The sequence below is a fragment of the Garra rufa genome, chromosome 14, assembly GCF_049309525.1.
Source record: "Garra rufa chromosome 14, GarRuf1.0, whole genome shotgun sequence".
In the NCBI taxonomy this organism is placed as follows: domain Eukaryota; kingdom Metazoa; phylum Chordata; class Actinopteri; order Cypriniformes; family Cyprinidae; genus Garra; species Garra rufa.
Window position 1 is genome coordinate 24,507,089 of NC_133374.1, and position 20,509 is coordinate 24,527,597.

Here is a 20,509-nt window from a genome sequence, read left to right on the forward strand (position 1 = left end):
TCTCAGTGTTTTCGAAACAGGCTCTCATTCGACTTCATTGTGCACTTATTTAGAATCACATTTCATTCCAAATTACATCAAATTCAGCATACTAATTGGGTTACGTCTGTCTTTTCCATTGAACAAATGACTGAATACTCTATTTTATTTTCATAGAAAAACTTGATCTGAAAGAGACTAATGGAGAATCTCAGATGCTTTGGTGTGCTAATTGCAGGTGCCGTAATTGCGCATTATGAAATGAAGGTGATTCAGGAGGAAGAACAGATAGCAGTGTGGACTCTGTGAGTCGTAGTACTAGAGTCCTCAACTGTAAGAGGAACAGCGGTCATCATGATAGACCTGAGCCACCTGAGCGAGGAGGAGCAGGAGATGATCATGACAGTTTTAAAGAGGGACGTCGAGTTGAAGAAAGCAGAGGAGGAACGAATCAAGTAAGACTTGTAGGCTAAATAACCCTCTCTCTTAAAATCAAGCAGTGGCAGTAGTGTGATATGCTATTCCTAATCAATTTTAAATGCCAAGTTCTGTCATGAAACTCTAGATGGTACAGGTTCATGTTGCTTACACAGCATTCACTAGAGCAGTTTGCAGCATTCCTCTGAAACCCTCTACCTCCCCAGCTCCACCTGTGTAGATCTTCTATGGGTTATTTACGGTGGCCGAGAGAGCTCAAGAAAAAACATGCAAACAGAAAAAACGACAACAAATAAAAAAAAAAACATCTTCATCAGTTTGACAACACAGGCGCTGCAAATCCTCGCAACGCAAACACAAATACAGAAACGCTGCAGACACAAAAAAAAAGCGCTGCAAACACAAAAAAGCGCTGCAAATAGCACAGAGCACAACGGAAATGCTTCAGGGGGACCTCAAAAAGTGACGAACCCATCTGGGACCTGATTATTTGTTCAGTGGCTGTTGGTCAGAGCTGAGGTGTTGTCGGTGAACTAAAAGGTGATAGTTCATCTAGTGATGTGACGTTTGACACCGAAGCTTCGAAGCTTGTATCAAAAAAACGAAACATCTCACAGTGAAGCACTGTACCGCAGCTTGATTCGTTTTGCCATAACCACGTGGCCTGTGACGTCCGAAGCTTCGTTTTCGCACACAACCACGTGACTGCTTCATATTCTGATTCAAATAACACAAACCCCTTGCGCAGGTTTCAAGTGTCATTCACTTTTTGTTAAGAATAAATCATAATACGAATCAGTGTTGTTTTCGTCAACGATGACGATGACAAAATCATTTCGTTGACGCCACTTTTTTTCATGACGATAACGAGACGATGACGAGATAAAAATGGCTCGTTGATGACTAAAACATGACGAGACGTGTGTGAGTTTTCGTTGACGAGACGAGAATAGATGAAAATGTTAGTGGGTGGTCCGTCAGACGTTTAAAATGCATGACATTTCTGCTTATTGTGCATGCCAATCAAAACCTAAAACGTATCTGCGCTATGGCAAGCCGTTTTAGCATTCCATCCTTGTTTGTCTTTTATGTTTCAAAACATTCCTTCATTATTGTAATTATTGGTGAAAATAGTCGATCCGGAAGCTCACATTGTGTTGAACTATAGATCTGCTATTTTCAGAACTTACAAGTGACACTACCCAACAGCAAAATACTTACTGACCTACATTACTTTACACTACTTTTTCCCCTTTTTTGACTAAAACTAGACTAAAACCTTTTTGACTTTTCGTCGACTAAAACTAGACTAAAACCTTTTTGACTTTTGTCGACTAAAATTGGACTAAAACTATCACATATAGAAGTGACTAAAATTTGACTAAAACTAATAAGCATTTTAGTCCAAAAGACTAAGACTAAGACTAAATCTAAGATGGTTGTCAAAAACAACACTGATACGAATAAATATGTACATGTGTAGTTTTGTGCATGTTAATTTTGTAGTTATCCTTGCTTCACAAGCACTTCTAATTAATAATAATATTAGTCAACAGTATTCTTAATTTACTTTGAACATGCCTACATGAACCATGCTCATACTTGTATAATTTTATAAAAAATTTATTTACAGATTAATTCAAGTAAAATGACATTTTTTTATTTCTGACAGCTTCGTAGCACAAATCGATGTATTTGATGAAACTGTCCAAAATCGCTTTGAGATCTGGGACGCGAAAGCAACTTTTTCCACCTTTGACCACAAGATGTCCTTAGTGTGCAACGTGTTGAAAAGCTTCGAGTAATGAACCTTTTTACGATACAGTTGAGGGGAAAGCCTCGGTGCTTCGAAAAGCTTCATTTTCCCATCACTAAGTTCATCTTTATCACCTTTTAGTTCACCGACAACACCTCTGCTCTGACCAACAGCCACTGAACAAATAATCAGGTCCCAGATGGGTTCGTCACTTTTTGGGGTCCACCTGAAACATTTCCGTTGTGCTCCGTGCTAGTTGCAGCGCTTTTTTTGTTTGCAGCGTTTTTTTGTGTTTGCAGCGTTTCCGTATTTGTGTTTGCGTTGCGAGGATTTGCAGCGCCTGTGTTGTCAAACTGATGATGTTTTTTTTTTTTATTTGTTGTCGTTTTTTTCTGTTTGCATGTGTTTTCTTAAGTTGCAGCGTGTTGAGCTCTCTTGGCCACCGTAGTTATATATATAACATTTTAAAAATACCTTGACTGTGAAAAATTAATGTGAAATGAACTTAAAAAAAAGCTAAAAGGTTTATAAAATATTAGCAAATCTGAAATACACTTTCCCTTGTACACGACCAGTCAAAAGTATTTGAACAGTAAGATTTTTAATGTTTTTTTTTTTTAAAGAAGTCTCTTCTGCTCACCAAGCCTGCATTTATTTGTTCGAAAGTACAGCAAAATATTTTTACTATTTAAAACAACAGTTTTTTTATTTAAATATTTTTTAAAATATAATTTATTCCTGTGATCAAAGCTACATTTTCAGCATCATTACTCCAGTCTTTAGTGTCACACAATCCTTTAGAAATCTTTGTAATGAAGGATCATGTGACACTGAAGACTGAAAAATTCAGCTTTGAAATCACAGGAATAAGTTACATTTGAAAATATATGCAAAATAGAAAAGTTATTTTAAATTGTAAAAATATTTCAAAGTGTTACTGTTTTTGCTGTACTTTGGATCAAATAAATGCAGAAGAGACTTCTTTAAAAACATTAAAAATCTTACTGTTCAAAAACATTTCATTGGTAGTTCACATAAATTTTAACTTAAAATATACATTACTCTTCAAAAGCTTGGGGTTAGTAATTAATACTTTTATCCATCAAGGTCACATTAAATTGATCAAAAGTGACATTTATAATGCAACAAAAAATCAGTTTTAAATCCTGAAAAATACTAAGCAGCACAACTGTTTTCAACATTGATAATAATAAGAAGAAGAAATGTTTTTTGAGCATCAAATCAACATATTAGAATGATTTCTGAAAAATCATGTCACACTAAAGACTGAAGTAATAATGATGAAATTACAGGATTAAATTAGATTTTAGAATATATTACAATAGAAAAGTTTTTAAATCGTAATATTTCACAATATTACAGTTTTACTGTATTTTTGACCAAATAACTGCAGCCTTTGAGAGCATATGAGATAAAAAAATAAAATCTTACTGGCCTCAAATTTAAAGCGCACATAATGACGGTGATATAACACATATCTAATGAAATACATCAAAATACAACATAAAAAAAACATGACATTAATCCACAGACAAACAGTGACGGGTTCACCCACATGAACGCCATTGCGCTAGCAAATTATTTGTTCTCATGTTTAATGCTCTGAATGGAGACTGGAAGACTACAGTACATAAAAGGAAGAATGCAGAATCTGGCCATGTCTGGGTGATTTCCCTGTGTTCAGCCTCAACCGTACTCAACCTCATATAAAAGGATTAAGTCTACCCTTGTGGAATAATTGTCTTGGCCTTTTCACATGACCAACATACTTTCCTCTCCTTCAAAAGCGAAGATGTGTTCCAATGGTTGTTTCCCAACACATGATTTTAATCAAACCAGTTTTTGCTCACAATGTCTTTATTAAGGTTGTTTTGAAAAATGGTAGCTATTTGTAGCCTTAACCACCTCTCAAACAAGTCATAGTATAATTATTAGTTTCGACCTCTTAAGTTGTTTTTCTCAAGGAATCATTTGATAATACTCTTCATCATTAGAATTACGTAACAGGGTACAGCTACTGGGAACATTGATAGTACCTAAGAAGCAGCCATTATGAGAGATTTAGTATTTGAAAAGCAAACAGAGTCAGTACTTAGAACAGTGAAGGAAGAGTTTGTCCCAACTCTTTGGTTATAAGGAATGTTATTGATTTAGGAGGCTCTAGTACAGCAGAGCTGTGTAATGCAATAAAGTAATAAAGTGCAATGAGGTACCGACATTTGGAGAGCTCAGTTTATGATCCTAGTACTCAAACAACTGCCTGACATATTTGTACATAAAAAGAATTCAACATTTTGTGAGCAAACAACGGAAGATGTGATAAGTGAAGTGCTTTCAGTCCTTGACTGCTGATGAGTAAACTAATTTAGCGTCTGTGGAATGCATGGTATTTGTTCAAAGGACCATGTTGAGGTGAGACTATATTAGGTTAGGTGCAAGTTGCTGGGAACTGTTTATGAATTTCATTTTTGTCACCCCAAGTTGAACCTCTCATCTAATTCCCAGACAGCTCCAGAAAGCCGTCCCAGAGGAAGACAAACGCAAGTTTATGTCAGGAGAATGGTTCTACGAAGCAAAGTCACAGAGACACCAAGACAAGATTCATGGCTCTGAAATCATCATGGCATCAATGAAGCAAAGGAAACCCTCAGTTGTTGGTGAGACCAAAACAGTTCACAAAATGCTTTGTTAGCAAGCATATCAAATGCCAAACATCTCACTTTCTTCATAAATAGAGTATTTAACCAAGTCATGGGGCGGCAGATCCAGAAGCATCAGCCGAAAGGATAGTGATGGCATCATGACGTTACCTGACGTAACACAAACTACTGAGTCCTCAGAGCAGCTAAAGGAGAGGTACTGCTTAATGTTCTTGTATAAAAGCTCAGCCATCAGCTCAAACTGTTTATTTAGACACTCAAAGTCTATCTCATCTAGCTCTGTATTTATCAACTTATCCAGAACAAGAGGAGCAATAACTGTTCACGCTTGCCAGAACCCTTTAGTTTGTACTGTGTGTGCAACCTCCACCCCTCCTAGGCGTTTTGTGTGCTTTACAGGTGTGGATACCTCATGATTTCAAGATCTTTATGACTCGATAAGGGTCAACAGAGGAGTTTGCACACTGTCCTTTTAAAGTACTCTGCCTGTGAAGGTTTAATTGATCCTGGTCATTGCAGGATGTCTTGTAGAACTTTACTCCAAATTAGCTTTCTTTTGTTGTGAATGCAAGCATAAAAATGCAATTGCCATTTGTTTTAAAATTAGGGAAAATGGTGAGACAGTAGAGGTCCAGCAAGAAAAACTAAACAGAGGCATGAGATCACCATCCAAGGTATGCAAGTGCTCATTAAACTACACAGACATATTACAATTACTGTAAATTCTTGGGAGAACACTTAAAGGGTCATATCATTAAGATTATTTATTAAAAATGATATGGGAAAATTGTTCCTACTGAACTTTCATGACTTAAATAAATACATTAACATACTGTATAGACATCGACAACACCTATTTGTATGTAGAAACTTGGTTCACCTGGTTACTAGACTACCGCCTAAATACAACACATGGTTTGCAAAGAGGCTGTTATTGAAGGATAGGGCAGAGCAAACAGTATATACAGTATATTGGACTCATCAGCAGACCTGCAGCTTGTGAGTAAACACAGCTGTTTCTTATGTCACATGCAACCAGGGTGTTAGGTGTAGAGGTATATAAAAAGGGTTGTTTTTATTTATCAGAGAAAGGGTAAAAAAAACTTGTCAAAATCTAAAATCAAAAATTCATATCTTCAGTAACACTACAGCAGGGACATTTCCTCGAGAGAGGGCAAAATGTAGGATGAAAAATAAAATTTTTGTGCGAAAAAAAAAAAACTCCAGTATTACAAAATATAACATTAAAAGTGTATAAATCTGTCTTTTTTTTCTAAAGAAACATTGTACAATAGCGACACCAGCAGGTAAAGTTAAAGCCTGAGTCCACGTTTCTCTCGCCTCCCTTGAGCCCATTGAGTTTTAACAGACCCCCATAAAGTGTGCGGTGAGTTTGGTGGGGTTTAATTGAGAATGAATGGGGGAAAGTCACATGAGAGGAGGCAATGCCTCCATTGCGATATGACTGGTTATGTTTTTTAGAATTTTTTTTAGGGCTCGAGCCCTAGGGGGCAAATGGCCCTATTGTTTTCCTTTTTGTTATACACTCTTGATGTTATAGTGTAACCCTTTTAACTTTTAAAACCAGACTGCCAGTGGGTTGCTGTAAATACATGTGCCGGCTGTGCACCGTTTTCCTGATGCCACCAGGGTGGCGACTGCACTGGTGGCTTGGGCCCGTCATCGCTGCTTGCAGCTATATATATATACAGTATATTCTCTTTTTCTGATAGTTATGATAATGTTTATTTAATCAACAAAATGTGACTGGGACATGAATTTACATTTACTCCTGGTTTCAGAACACCACCGTACACTATTGCACTACAAGATAAGAAAATAAATAAAATTAATTAAAAAGTATGATATGACCTTTCTAAGTTTAGGTCACTCTAGTGTGTGAAAGCTGAGTGAAAGTCAATATTAAATGACAAATACATCAATATGGCATCAATAATCAATGCATTTCTGCACAGTGAACTTTGTCTCTTTACCTGGTTCCAGCCAAGACACAACCCATTCAACAGTGTTCCAACAGAACTTGATTTTGAGGAAACTGATATCCACTTTACATCAGGACCTGGACTCAGGAATTCATTAGACCGAGGCTCTGATTCAAAAGGTTTATGTACCAACTTGTTGTATAATGTTCATGTAATGTGTAATTTCTATGAAACTTGTAGTTTTGTGTTTGCTTACAAGTCTCACATTTGCAGTAAAACATCAGGAAGCAAGTCATGATGAAGTTAATAATGAGGTAAACACCCCACACAACCAACCACCTTGTCAAAAGCCTGTGCCAAAGAAAAGGACCAAAATCAACAAACCGCAGAGCTCTGTCTCAGACAGCACCAGCTCTATGTCCATCCAGAGTGTATCCAGCCAGGATGTGTCCACCACAGCAGGCTCAGGTATCAGGTCTCCACCACCAAGAAGTATCCTCAAACCTAGCTCCAATGAGCCCACTCTTAAGAGCCAACTGCGACAACCAGTAGTATCCCTAAGTTATGTTCACAAAAACAGAAGTCAAGACAATGATCCTGAAGAATCTAAACTTTCTCTGGGTAGTACAGAAGAATCAAGTGGCAAAACTGAAAACAAAGAGAAATTTAGCTCTCCTTCACCAGTGAAGTTGCCAAAGTCACGTTTACCAGTTAGAGCTTCATCGCAACTGATAAACCTTCCACAAGGCTTACAGGAAAAGCCAAAGATAAAACCACGTCTGAGTCTAAACTCCATCACAAGAGGAGTTGATGGCAAAAAAGTGGAAGAACTTCTAAAACAAAGAAGAGAAACTATTAGTTCCCTTCCTCAGACATCAAGTATGGAGTCAGAGGGCCAAAACATTTCTGGTGAAATTGACCTTCCTCGCGAGAAGGCAATGTCAGTGTTGACTGATAACTCTGAAAAGCCAGTGGATGAGATCACTGCCCCTCCTCATAAATCTGGGAATGTGGAAAATCATATGAGTCCGGATCAAAAATTAGAAACAATGAGTACTGAAGAATACAAGAAGAAAACTGCTGTTGGTATGATGCACATTTTTTAGAAATGTTCAAGATTGTTCATAGAGAAATTCACCCAAAAAATTTGAATTATTTTATTTACTCATCCTCATGTCATTTCAAACCTGTGCGACTGACTGACTTCTGCCGAACACAAAGGAGATTATTTAAAGGGTTAGTTCACTCAGAAATGAAAATTCTGTCTCACCCTCATGTTGTTTCAAACATGTAAGACCTTTTTTCATCTTCGGACACAAATTAAGATATTTTTGTTGAAATCCGAGAGCTTTCTGATCCTGCATGGACAGCAACAATACTACGTCCTGACGTCCTTACTACCTTTCTGGGCTTTGAACGCTGTAGTTGCATTGCTGTCTATGCAGGGTCAGAAAGCTCTCGGATTTCATCAAAAACATCTTAATTTGTGTTCTGATGATTAACTAAGCTCTTACAAGTTTGGGACGACATGAGGGTGAGCAATTAATGACAGAATTTTCATTTTTGGGTAAACTAACCCTTTAACAAACATCTGGTTAAATTATGGGTGAACTGGAAAATAATAGCAGTACACTGGGTCTCACTTCAGTGCCTAAAACACCCAAGTATGTTGATCATTTCCCATGTGCTCCTATCAGTTTTGGTGAGAAACAACCTAATATTCAAGCACTCATTCAGCTCTTCACACTCCAGTCCAGTAGATGATGGAAATGTTCATCCCTCTTCTGCTTCAACAAACCAACTTACTTGCAAGGTACTGCCACCTATATTGAAAATTCACACAATTGGATATTCATTACATTCTCCTTTGTGCATCCACTGCTGTGTTCTGCAGAAGAAAGAATGTCATATGGGTTTGGAATGACATGCAGGTTAGTTTGACATGATTTTCATATTTGGGTGAAATAATCTTAAATTTCAATTTAGTTAAATTATTGCTTACAATAGAGTTGTCTAGATTCTTCTCTGGCCATTCAACATGACACTGTTTGTCTTACAGATCAACAATTTCCTAGATCCTTCAGCATAACAGATACATTCACCAAAACAGATGCTTCTACTGACTGTGAGACTGCCAGCAGCCCCCTTGTATTCAATATAAAACAAAAGACTGATAACTCAAAACAAGAAGACGCCAAACTGGAAGTCATAACAGATGAACATATTCCCACACCTACTGATGAACAAGGAGATTCCATTGCCAAAGTTCTTGAGTGGTTTAGCAGAAGCTCAGATAGCAGTGATATACTTGATATAGAGAGTAATGTTCAGGACATGGAGGACGACACCAAGATCGATGACATAGACTTTGAAGATGACATTGATCAGAGAGCCAAACCAAGAGATAATGTGTACTTGATAATACCACGCCAAAGTGAAGAGGTTCCATCAGAAGTCAATACAATATTTCTACAACAAACAGATTGGGAAAAGGAACAGAGTGTTGAAGAGCCTCCCCAGAATTTTCAAAAAGAAAGGAGAAGATCTGAATCGGCTTCTTATAAAGAACCTCTCATCTTTAAGCCTCCTATTGACTTTGGTTATACTGCAAACAATGTGCCACCAGAGAACCCAGAGGTGAATATTTCTATAGGTGAGAAACTTATTCAAAACAGAACAGAGAACAAAGTCAAACTGGAAAACAATGACATCAAGCAGACTCAACATCAGCCAAATGAAAGAACTTGTGTTGAAGAGAACCAGCGACCAAAGATTTCCAATTTGAGATCATTCTGGGAGAAAGAAAACATTGGTCCAAAGATTTTGATTGGCAAATCTAGTGCACCTACCAAAAATGAACACTTCATCCCTAGTGATATTAGCAGAAAGCCAACTGTGGAGGACCAACAGAGCTTGAAAGTAACATCTCCAGGACATCAGAAGAGAGAGAGAGTTGGAGAAGATTTAGACCTTGAGCATGTTGGAAGTGCTAACACCACCTATAAAGGTCAAGAACCAATTTTTGCAGAAGAATCAAAACCACAATTGATATATGCCAATCAGAAGACTGACCAAATACATGCAAGCTCTCCCTCAGAGAAAGATGTTACTCTTCCACATGTAAAATCATCTTCGCCATCACTTGACAGTGGATCCTTGCTAGCGGGTCAAAAGGTTGATAGCAAAGGCACAATTAGCTTTAACAGTGGTGATGCAGATCACACTTATCTAAAGGAAATGGATGCAAAATCAAGAACCGTACCGAGGACAAATCAAGTGCCTTGTGTTAAGCAAAATTCCCAGCAAGAGAACATGGCAGAGAGGATTAAGCAACTTAAGTCCTTCTGGGAGAAAGAATCTAGAACTTCAGCAGTGGATCAAAACAGATCAAATACTACCCCTCGACTAAACCAAAGATTTACAAAATCGGAGTTTGATCTCAGAACAATAGGGACTGAGTATAATGATTCTGATGATGATGCTGAGGACAGTACTTCGGCCAAAGGTGGACTGTCTCACAATTTCTCTATACATCCATTACGGAAGGATAAACCAGTTGTGACGGACGGTATGAGCACTTCAAAGTTTAAGAACCTCCGAGACTTCTGGGGAGGTTCACCTTCAAAACCTGGGCAAGGGTCACCGGTTCTTGAAAGTGGAAATCAGAGATCCTTAAGTCCACAAAGCGAGAGAGCCAATGTCAAAGACTTTGTAAATGAGAGCCAGAATAACAAAACATCCTCACCAGCCAAAACTAGAGTCTTCCAGTCTCCCTCAAAGAAGAGGATTATGTCAAGACAAGAATCTGGATCAAAGACTGATCAGTCGCCTGTGGTCTTAGGCTCTCAGACCATTTCAGAAGCAACAATGGTACCTAAACCTCAGGTTGATAAAGAGTCACAACCTAAACATGGTAGAAGAAACAGCAAAGGCGGCGTAAGCGGAAAAGCAAATGCCATGCGACGTGCCGCCAGCATGTTTTCTTTGAACACTGAGGTTGAGGAGGAGGACTTATATGTTCAGTCCAAGAAGTCCCAGGCCCCCAATCTGCAACAGGTTAAAAAGCCACCAGAAGCTAGCATCACACAGTCCAGGAAAACACAGGAAGCTAGCTATACCCTGCCAAAAACATCCCCAGAAATCTCTTGGAGAGACAGAGATAAAAACTCTCAGAGAAGACCGTCACGTACCTCAGAGGATTCCGACTCTCAACCTCTTGCAAGATCCTTCATTCCATGGGACTATCAGCATTATTACCTTGGAATTACAGAGGAAAAAAGTATGTACACTCCACCTCCAGTTACAGAGCAGGTTGATGACTTTATCTGCACCTCATTTACATCATCTCCAGAGACACACCACAGCTGTCAGTGTTCCCCTGTGACAACCAGTACTCCAGTACAGGGTTCCCCTGACCTCCAACCCAGGAGAGGGAGCCTGGGACACCACTCAACCACACAAACTGATGGAAACGCCACTAAGGGGAATTTAAACCGTGAGTATGATACTTTTTCTCTTATTATACTGTACAGGTGTTGCAAACCAAGAACCGCCTTCATGTATACTTGCAATCCAATGTTGGATAAAAATGTATACATACTAGATGCTTTTTTCCAAAGGTACTTGCATTGCATTTAAACTGTACATACATGGGAAGTTCTGTCATGAAACTCTAGATGGTGCAGGTTGTTGGGTCGTTAATGCAAACTGATTATATTCACAGAATAAACTACTTGCCACAAGCTGATAGGTTCATGTTGCAGCCAATGAGATTGCTGCTTTACATTTAAATGGCTGGTTAGCATTCACTAGAGCATTTCACAGTGTGAAATGCTCCACCTCCCCAGCTCCACCTGTATAAATCTGCTATGGGTTATTAGGGGCCATGCACTGAAGGTGCTTAGGCACCTATTGCATCTGTTGGCATTCTTATTATTCTGTCTCTTCTTCTTCCAGGAAGCCTATGGCAGCCCATAGAACCGCTTGCGGGAAAGTTATAAAATTTGGCACACAAATAGAGGACAGTCTCAACATTAAACTTAGCAAGTTTGTAGTCTCTAACTCAAACTCTCTTGCACCACCACTTGTCCAATTTTTCACTCATGTTTATGCTAATGACTTTTGAACCATAAGGTCTTTTTCCTCTGAATCCTTGGCTCATGCCGAGTCAAATAGACACCAAAATTTAATCTTTGTAAGGTCAAGTTTTTCCCTATTTTTAATACCTCGAGAAACTTACTTTTTTAAACTTGTCCTAGATGTTTTGTCTGATTTTTAGACCATGCTGGCAAATAGTTATGAAATTCACGTTGATTAGTCAAACCATTCTTAAATAATGTGCGAAGGAATTAGATGAAAAGCACGCAAAAATGGATGCAAGGGCTATATCTACACAATGGTTTGGCATACTGAGACCAAACTCAGTGTGTGTTATAACAACCAATATCTGAGGATACCTGCATAGTTTCAGCAAGCGCCACCTAATGGTCAGAAGATATGAAAAATGGCTATTTTTGTTTATAACTTCTAAATGGTTTGACCAAAAAAATCTATATATCACAAAGCTGGCCTTTTTAGATTCGGTGGAGCATGCCGAGTCGAACTATACCCAATTTTCCTATGTCAGCAATTTTAGGTGTTGGCCATTTTGCATTTTGTCGTAAAAGCAGCTGCAATAATTGGCACAACAACAGCAATAACCAAATACATTTACATTAATATCATATCCATTACCATGCTTAAATGTTCAAAGAGTCGTCATGATAGAACTGCATTGGGAACTGAACCCATGACCTTGGTGTTGCTATCAGTACGCTCTACTGTTTGAGCTACAGGAACAGTTTTTAGTAAATCTGATTACTTTGAAAAGTAATAATACACCTCTCCTCATCAGAACAAACTACATGCCAGCGTTTAATACTTAGGTTTAGTGACTTAGAAAAAGTTCCTAACCATAAATATAAGCATGAAATGTGTGTGCAGTCATGAGAGAACTATTAACATGACTTAAAAGGACTAAATTACCCCAATCTTGATCTACTGACAAATTAGGCATGTGTAATTAAATCAGTGTTGTATTAGAATTTCTCAGCTTCCTTTTCAAGTGTCAAATAGGAAGTGCTCACATTACATGGTAGTACAAGAAAAGGGAACTGAAGACCAGCAACATTTTTCTTGCTTCTTGAATAAATTCTTTACATCTGGAATCAAACTTACACTATTTAATCTTACAGGTGAAAGTGAGAGTGCCATTCTGAAAGCTTTGAGACGAGCTTCAACTAGACCCATGTACCATAAAAGCATGGAAGACATCAGCACTTTTCCTAGTAAGCATCAGTCTTCTCTATCATGTCAAGCACTTTTGAATCTACATTATTAGCTTTTTAGCTAAAAGCATCATAATCATATTTAGCCCTTCCTTCCAGAGTTTACTTTCCATGCAGTAGCAGTTCTTCCAGAGTACACCTTTATTGCTTAGCTCTAAATGGAGAGTACAGGTGACAACAGAATCTGTTTTACTTTTTCCTGTGTTTTGTCATTGTGATCTCTTTCCTAAGGACAAGACCAAAAACTCAAACAAACAAATGAATACATGCAGAGCAACTATGATGGCAAGTTTTGAGCTTAACTTTTTGATGTTTTATACACAGTTGAGGTCAAAAGTTTACATACTTTTGAAAGGAGTAATTTTTTATAAATTCGACTATTATTTTCTCTTGTGGACTATATGTAAACGTCGTTTATGTGAAATATCTTATTCAGGTCAGTACTAAATTTAAAATAATATGCATTTTGTGTGATCCCTCAAAATTTGGTAAAATAATTAATATTTTGCAGATTTTGCCAGGTACATGTAAAAATTTGACCTCAACTGTAAGCACAAACTTTGCTGACATCCAATTTACGCATTTATTAGCTTTCTATGATATTGCCATTTGCCCTGAATCTCTCTCCTGACATCTTGTTTAAGACTCTAGCACACTTGTCCAGACTTCCTTCGCCACATCAGACCCAGAGCAACTAAAGCAACTCAGCAAATCAGTGCCCTCCTTCCTGCAAAAAGAAGTTGGTTCATTTGTCTTTTTTTATCTATGATTAAAGGCTAGGTCACAAAAAATCTGTGGTGCTTAAAATGTGTCTGCTTCTGTCTTGTCTTTTTAGAGTGATGGAGGTGAAAGTGACTCTGAGAGCAGCAGTATACCACAGTGGGATAACAGACAATTCACTGACCTCAGCAACTACTCTGGATCCACCTTCCTGTCATCTGTATGTTCATATTCTATATATTATATTCCAAGTTCATGCACATAATATAGCATATACTGTATAATTATATGCATATACAGTTATCCCACCCTCAAGCCATTCGAGGTGTATATGACTTTTTTCTTTCAGATGAATACAATCAGAGTTATATTAAAAAATGTCCTGGCTCTTCCATGCTTTATAATGGCAGTGAATGGGTGTTGATATTCAACAGTTCAATAGACGTCCAATAAAGTGCATCCATTCATCATAAAATAGTGCTCCTCACAGCTCCAGGCCATTAATAAAGACCTTCTGAAGTAAATTGATCCGTTTTTGTAAGAAAAATATCCATATTTAAAACTGTAATCTCTAGCTTATGCTAACTGTTGTATATGTGTTTATGAGAGAGTTGTGTTCCAGTGGATAACGTAGGATGTGGCATAGCGTAAGCTCCAGTGAGAAGTGACGAACATGGAAATGCAGAGAAGAGAGCAAAACGGAACACCGGTCATGAATCAGAAGTACAAAACGAAGCTTTGTAAAGAAACATGTATGACAATTAGTGGAAGCTAGAGATTTTGGTTTATAAATGTTTAAATATGGATATTTTTCTTACACAAACACATTGATCTTCTTCTGAAGGCCTTTATTAACCCCCCGAAGCTGGGTGGAGTACTTTTTATGATGAATGGATGCACTTTACTGGACTTAAAAATCTTAACAGCCATTCACTGCCATTATAAAGCTTGGAAGAGCCAGGACTTATTTTTTATATAACTGATTATATTTGTCTGAAGGAAGAAAGTCATATACACCTAGGATGGCTTGAGGGTGAGTAAATCATGGGGTAATTATCAGTTTTTAGGCACATTGGTGCACTGCAAATTCTTCAATACTGTATTTCCATCATCCTCAGGTTAGCGGCAGTGTTGTGAGCGTGTACAACAGCAGTGTTGACGTTCAAGGAAGCATCCAGTTTTCACTAAACTATGTGCACAAGTTGCGGGAGTTCCACATCTTTGTTGTTCAGTGCCAGAATTTGGCAGCAGTGGACACAAAGAGGAATCGATCTGACCCGTAAGACTGCGATCTCAGTACCACCCACCCTTTCTCCTATAAATAGAAAATTTTTCTCTAAGGAGAACCTGTTCTTTGTTTTCCAGGTATGTTAAGAGTTACCTCATACCTGATCCTGCCAATTTGGGGAAAAGAAAAACTGCAGTGAAGAAGAAAACGCTGAATCCTACATACAATGAGATTCTTAGGGTAAGAGCATCACTGATAGAATAAGTCATATACTGTATTTGCACATCACATTTCACTTTGTTGCATGAATTGCATAATGTTTCATAACTGTTTACCTGTTATTACTTGTCGATAATAGTTTAAAGGGGACATCGGATGGCCATTTTCCACAAGTTGGTATGATTCTTAAGGTCTTAATGAAATGTCTGCAAAATACTTTTGTTAAAATTCCTCAACGGTAGTGTAAAACAACATAATTTTACCTTGTCAAAAACAGCTCTGTTCAAAAGGACCAGTTTCAGTGCATGTTTCTTTAAATGATAATGAGCTCTGCTCACTCCGCCCCTCTCTACCGTTTTTTTTTTTTTTTTTGGTATTCAGTGGGGCGTTTCCTTTAAAAACAAAATGCTGCGTCCTCAGTGGTTCTGATTTCGGGAGAAAATGAAGACTCGTATGTTCACGTTTACATCCAAAAACACCTGTATTGCTTACTAAACATTGTTGTTGCTACAGCTGCTCAAGTGTGGAGAAAATGGCAAAAATGGCTTAAAACTGGCTGAAGGCAGAAATATGCTAATACGGGGCTGTCTGTCAGTAGGCGTGGGTGTGACCGAAATCATAGTGGCTCGACAAATTGAGACTGCTTAGGTTTTTGGGGGATTAACAAAGGAGTAAATAGATTTTTTCTTATCATTGTAGGGTGGTTGTGTCCACACAGGTAGGACACATTTATTTGCAAGCACCATGTAAATGTAAATTTTGCATCCGATGTACCCTTTAATGGCAGATTCCATTGTGACAACATGCCCCTCTATTAAGTGTTCAATTAAGTGTAATTTTTTATCCAGGCTATAATAGGGGAAATGTAGGCCGCAGTCTCTTCTATATGCATTATGTCAAATGCCTAATAATCTCTGTTCATTTTATTATTTGATGCGTACAGTACAGAGTTCGAATGGAGTACCTGATGTCCCAGGTTCTCAACCTTTCAGCATGGCACAATGACACATTTGGTCGTAACAGCTTCCTGGGTGAGATAGAGCTTGACCTCTCCACTTGGGATTTTAATGACACAGAGTGGAAGCTTTTACCTCTTAAACCAAGGGTATAGTATGAATTTGCTGATCACTTCTCTTACGTGACACTTGTGATTTACAGCGTTTTCAAACTTCATGAATGAAAATACAAATATAAGATCTCTTACTTTCATGTTACTTTGTCTTTATTATATGCTTAGCGTTCCAATGTTCCAACCGCAGAACATTTTGCATTGAGTTAAGTTTGATAAGAATGCTAAGGGGTTAAACAATAAGTAAAGACCTTTCAAAATATTCCGCTTTGTTGCATAATGGATGAAAACAACATTTTGTGGCCTAAAATCAAAATACCAAAAAAAAAAGAAAGCCTGTACCCAAAGCAATTTTTTGTCAAATCTGACAGTGCTAACTGAACAAAAATCTGCAGACAGGTTCTGACTTTCAGCATATACAGTCAAAGTAAAAAAAAAGAGACCCTGTTCAAATGTTTACAAACACTTGATTCTTAATACTGTGTTGTTACCTGAATGACCCACAGCTGTTTTTTTTGTTTAGTGATAGTTATTCATGAGTTCCTTGTTTGTCCTGAACAGATAAACTGCCCGCTGTCAGAAAAATTCTTCAGGTCCCACAAATTCTTTGGTTTTTCAGCATTTTTGTGTATGTCAACCCTTTCCAACAACAACTGTATGATTTTGAGAACCATCTTTTCACACTAAGAACAACTGAGGGACTCATATGCAACTATTACAGAAGGTTCAAACCCGGGGGTAAAATGAAACCTTTTTAATGTGAAGATCAGGGTAAATTTAACCTATTTAGTCTTCTGGGAAACATGTAAGTATCTCCTGAAGGGCAGTACTAAATTAAAAGAATATGATATTTAGGCAAAATTAGAAAAAATGTACACATCTTCAATTCTGTTCAATAGTTTTTACCCCTGGCTCTTAATGCATTTCCTTCTGGAGCATCAGTGAGTGTTTCTCTTGTAACTTTCTGAAATAGTTGCATATGTGTCCCTCAGTTGTCCTCACAGTGAAAAGATGGATCGTAAAATCGTGGACTGCAAATTGGGACAAATCTGAGCAAAAGTTGGGAGTATGCTGGAGTATTCAGTTTCTGTGCTACTAGTGTCATCTAGTGGATCTACAAAAGTGAAGCATGTTTTATTCTTGGTTGAATTATGTCTTTAAGCTGCTTTGTTCTGATTCTAGAATCTCTTCTCTCAGACCACAAACAGCCTCCAGCCATCTGACTTAAGAGGACAGATGAGACTGGCCATACGTTTCCTGCCTCAGATTTCCCACTGTAAGGCTCAATCATTTACTTCTCAGAATAATTCAAGTTTTTCTTCTTCACTTCACTTTAATTCAATGGTGTACTTGTTATTTCTATGTTCAGTTGTTTAACTAGCAATTTCTGAGTGAAAAATGTTTTCTACACAAGATTCTTTTCAGTGCACAGCACATTATGTCACAGAAAAAGTCAAACGTCAAAAAGATCAGTTTGTCAAATGATCAGTGCTAATGTTTCTTTTTTTAACCCAGCAAAGACCATTCCTGGCTCTGGTGAAGTGCATATCTGGGTCAAAGACTGCAAGAATCTCCCTCTGATCAGAAGCCCATCTATTGACCCATATGTAAAATGGTAAGAATAATAATAATTAAACAATTCTATTATATTACAACTGTATGGCATTATAGTGTTTTTTTCTTAAAAAACATCGAAATAATTGTTTGTTTATTTGTTTGCACAGCTTTGTACTTCCTGACACCAGCAAAAAGAGTCGTCAGAAGACTCGGGTACTGAAGAGAACAGTCAACCCCATGTTTAACCATACTATGGTGTATGATGGCTTCAGGGCAGAGGACCTGAAAGATGCTTGTGTGGAGCTTACCGTTTGGGACCGTGACCGACTAGCCAATCACCTTCTCGGAGGCCTGAGACTCGGCATGGGCACAGGTGCGGTCCAGTGTTGGAGGTTTATGTGTCCTGAGATCTATAAATATAAAAACACATAAAATACATAATAACACAAACAATTATATGCATTTAAAAGTCAATTTTGTGCACAGGCAAGAGTTATGGAGTAGAGGTGGACTGGATGGACTCTAAAGCAGAGGAAGTGGCTTTATGGAGGAGAATGATGGAATCTCCCAATGAATGGGTGGAGGGCATGTTACCACTAAGAATGGTAACAGCAGCCAAAAACACATGGAAATGAGATTACAGGGACATTTATCAAAGCACATCTTTCAAATAATATTTGTTCATATATAATATCTTGCATTTGTTATGATTTATTGTATAATAGATTAGGTTTTTGTCATGTTAGGACATTTTGGCCACAATTAGACCAGACGTTAACATGAGTTTTATTTCTATTTCTAGATAGTATATAGATATTCTATAGCTAGATTTATTTATTGCCTTCACTCCTATGCATATTCAGTAAGATTGAACAGAGATGAGATCAAACTTACCCAAAAAGGTAATAACATATTACATGAGATCATTCAAATAGCTTTCCATAAAGGTAAGTTATAAGCAATGTCTAAAGGTGGATGTTTTTCTAATGCAGTCTATTTTTTAAGAGGTTGCAGAATTATGTATCTAATGAGAATCCCTGAAAAGATTTTTTTTCAGTCTAAATACTGTAGTTTATGTTCAAGACTGTTGTTAAATCAGTGCTGATTAAGTTTAAGGATACTATTTGACAGTAAAAAGCTAAAATCTAAAGCCTTGGCGAAAACAAAAAATGATTAAAACAGGATTGTATTGTAACAAACTGTGTCGGGGAATAGATTTGTTGCCAAAAATGTGTGTGAGTGTAAAGTGAATGACTGCTTTATTTGTCAAATACGCTGTACTAACATCAAAGCTCAAAGACATACTGTACTACAAAAAAATAAAATAACTTACAAAAATCCCAAAAGCAAATGAATAAACAAAGTTGGTTCACCATGCTGGTTTTTTTTTTTAATCTTGCTATATCAAAGGTATTTGTATATAGTGACACATTTACCTTAGTATGGGTATATACTACACTAAATCACTTTTCCATGCATAGAATACACAAATAAACATCTGGCTACCCGAGAAAGTAGCACAGGACTCCCCAGAAGAAGAATAAAACCTTAAAGGAAAAGTTCACTTCCAGAATAAAAATGTCTTGATAATTTACTCACCCCCATGTCATCCAAGATGTTCATGTCTTTCTTTCTTCAGTCACAAAGAAATTATGGTTTTTGAGGATAAAATTCTAGGATTTTTCTCCATATAATGGACTTCAATGGTGGCCAACGGGTTGAAGGTCCAAATAGCAGTTTCCAACTTCCAACTTCGTTGTTTTACCTTTTTTGTAAAGAGCGTTTGACTTTCTTTGGACGTTCGCTTTGTAAACACTGGGTCGGTACTTCCGCCTACGTCACACATGCAAAACAAGCATTTGTGGTTAAAAAAAGTATGTCCAAAATTATTCATACCCTTTGCAAACTGTCACAGTCTATGGGAAAATCCAAAGTTCTATACCATTCCAAATAGTCCAAGCTGTTCTAAAGAATCCTAATTACCCTGATTCATTGGGAACAGCTGTTTTAATCAACTCAACAGGTGAAAAACACAAGCTCTCTGCTGTTGGTTTGTGGACAGTCATGGCTAAGACAAAGGAGCTCACTGAGGACCTGCAGCTGCGAATTGTGGCTGCTCACAAGTCAGGAACGGGCTATAAGACCATATCTAAATGTTTTGAAGTTCCAGTGGTTACAATGCAAAGTATTATTAAAAAAATAAAAGATGTTCTGCACTGTGAAAAATCTCAGAGGATGTGGTCAGAAGCCAAAAGTGACACCTGTGCTGGCCAGGAGGATAATGAGAGAGGTCAAAAAGAATCCAAGGATCACCACCAAGGCCATCCTGATGAATCTGGGCTCTGCTGGTGGCAACATCTCAAGGCAGACAGTCCAACGGACACTGCACACCACTGGGTTCCACGGATGCAGACCAGGGAGGACACCACTTCTCCAGATAAAGCACACAAAAGCCCGCTTGGCCTTTACAAATGCTCATCTGGACAAAGAAGAAGACTTATTTATGGTCAGATGAAACAAAAATTTAATTGTTTGGCCACAATGATGTAGCCTTCATTTGGTGTAAAAAAGGAGAAGCCTTCCACCCTAGGAA

At 37.8% G+C, this 20,509-nt stretch overlaps 1 protein-coding gene across 1 annotated transcript; it reads left to right on the plus strand.

Moving 5' to 3' along the window:
- Positions 1–223: 223 nt before the first annotated feature.
- On the plus strand, positions 224–19,284 carry sytl2b (synaptotagmin-like 2b). Its single transcript, XM_073818264.1, has 18 exons — positions 224–434; positions 4,700–4,851; positions 4,930–5,050; positions 5,462–5,528; positions 6,859–6,976; positions 7,071–7,883; positions 8,857–11,292; positions 13,031–13,123; positions 13,355–13,408; positions 13,768–13,862; positions 13,959–14,063; positions 14,962–15,122; positions 15,209–15,311; positions 16,234–16,395; positions 17,557–17,635; positions 17,875–17,974; positions 18,084–18,289; positions 18,403–19,284. Exons 1-18 carry the CDS (start codon positions 334–336, stop codon positions 18,549–18,551), a joined length of 5,115 nt encoding a protein of 1,704 aa, XP_073674365.1. The 5' UTR covers positions 224–333; the 3' UTR covers positions 18,552–19,284.
- Positions 19,285–20,509: the final 1,225 nt, after the last annotated feature.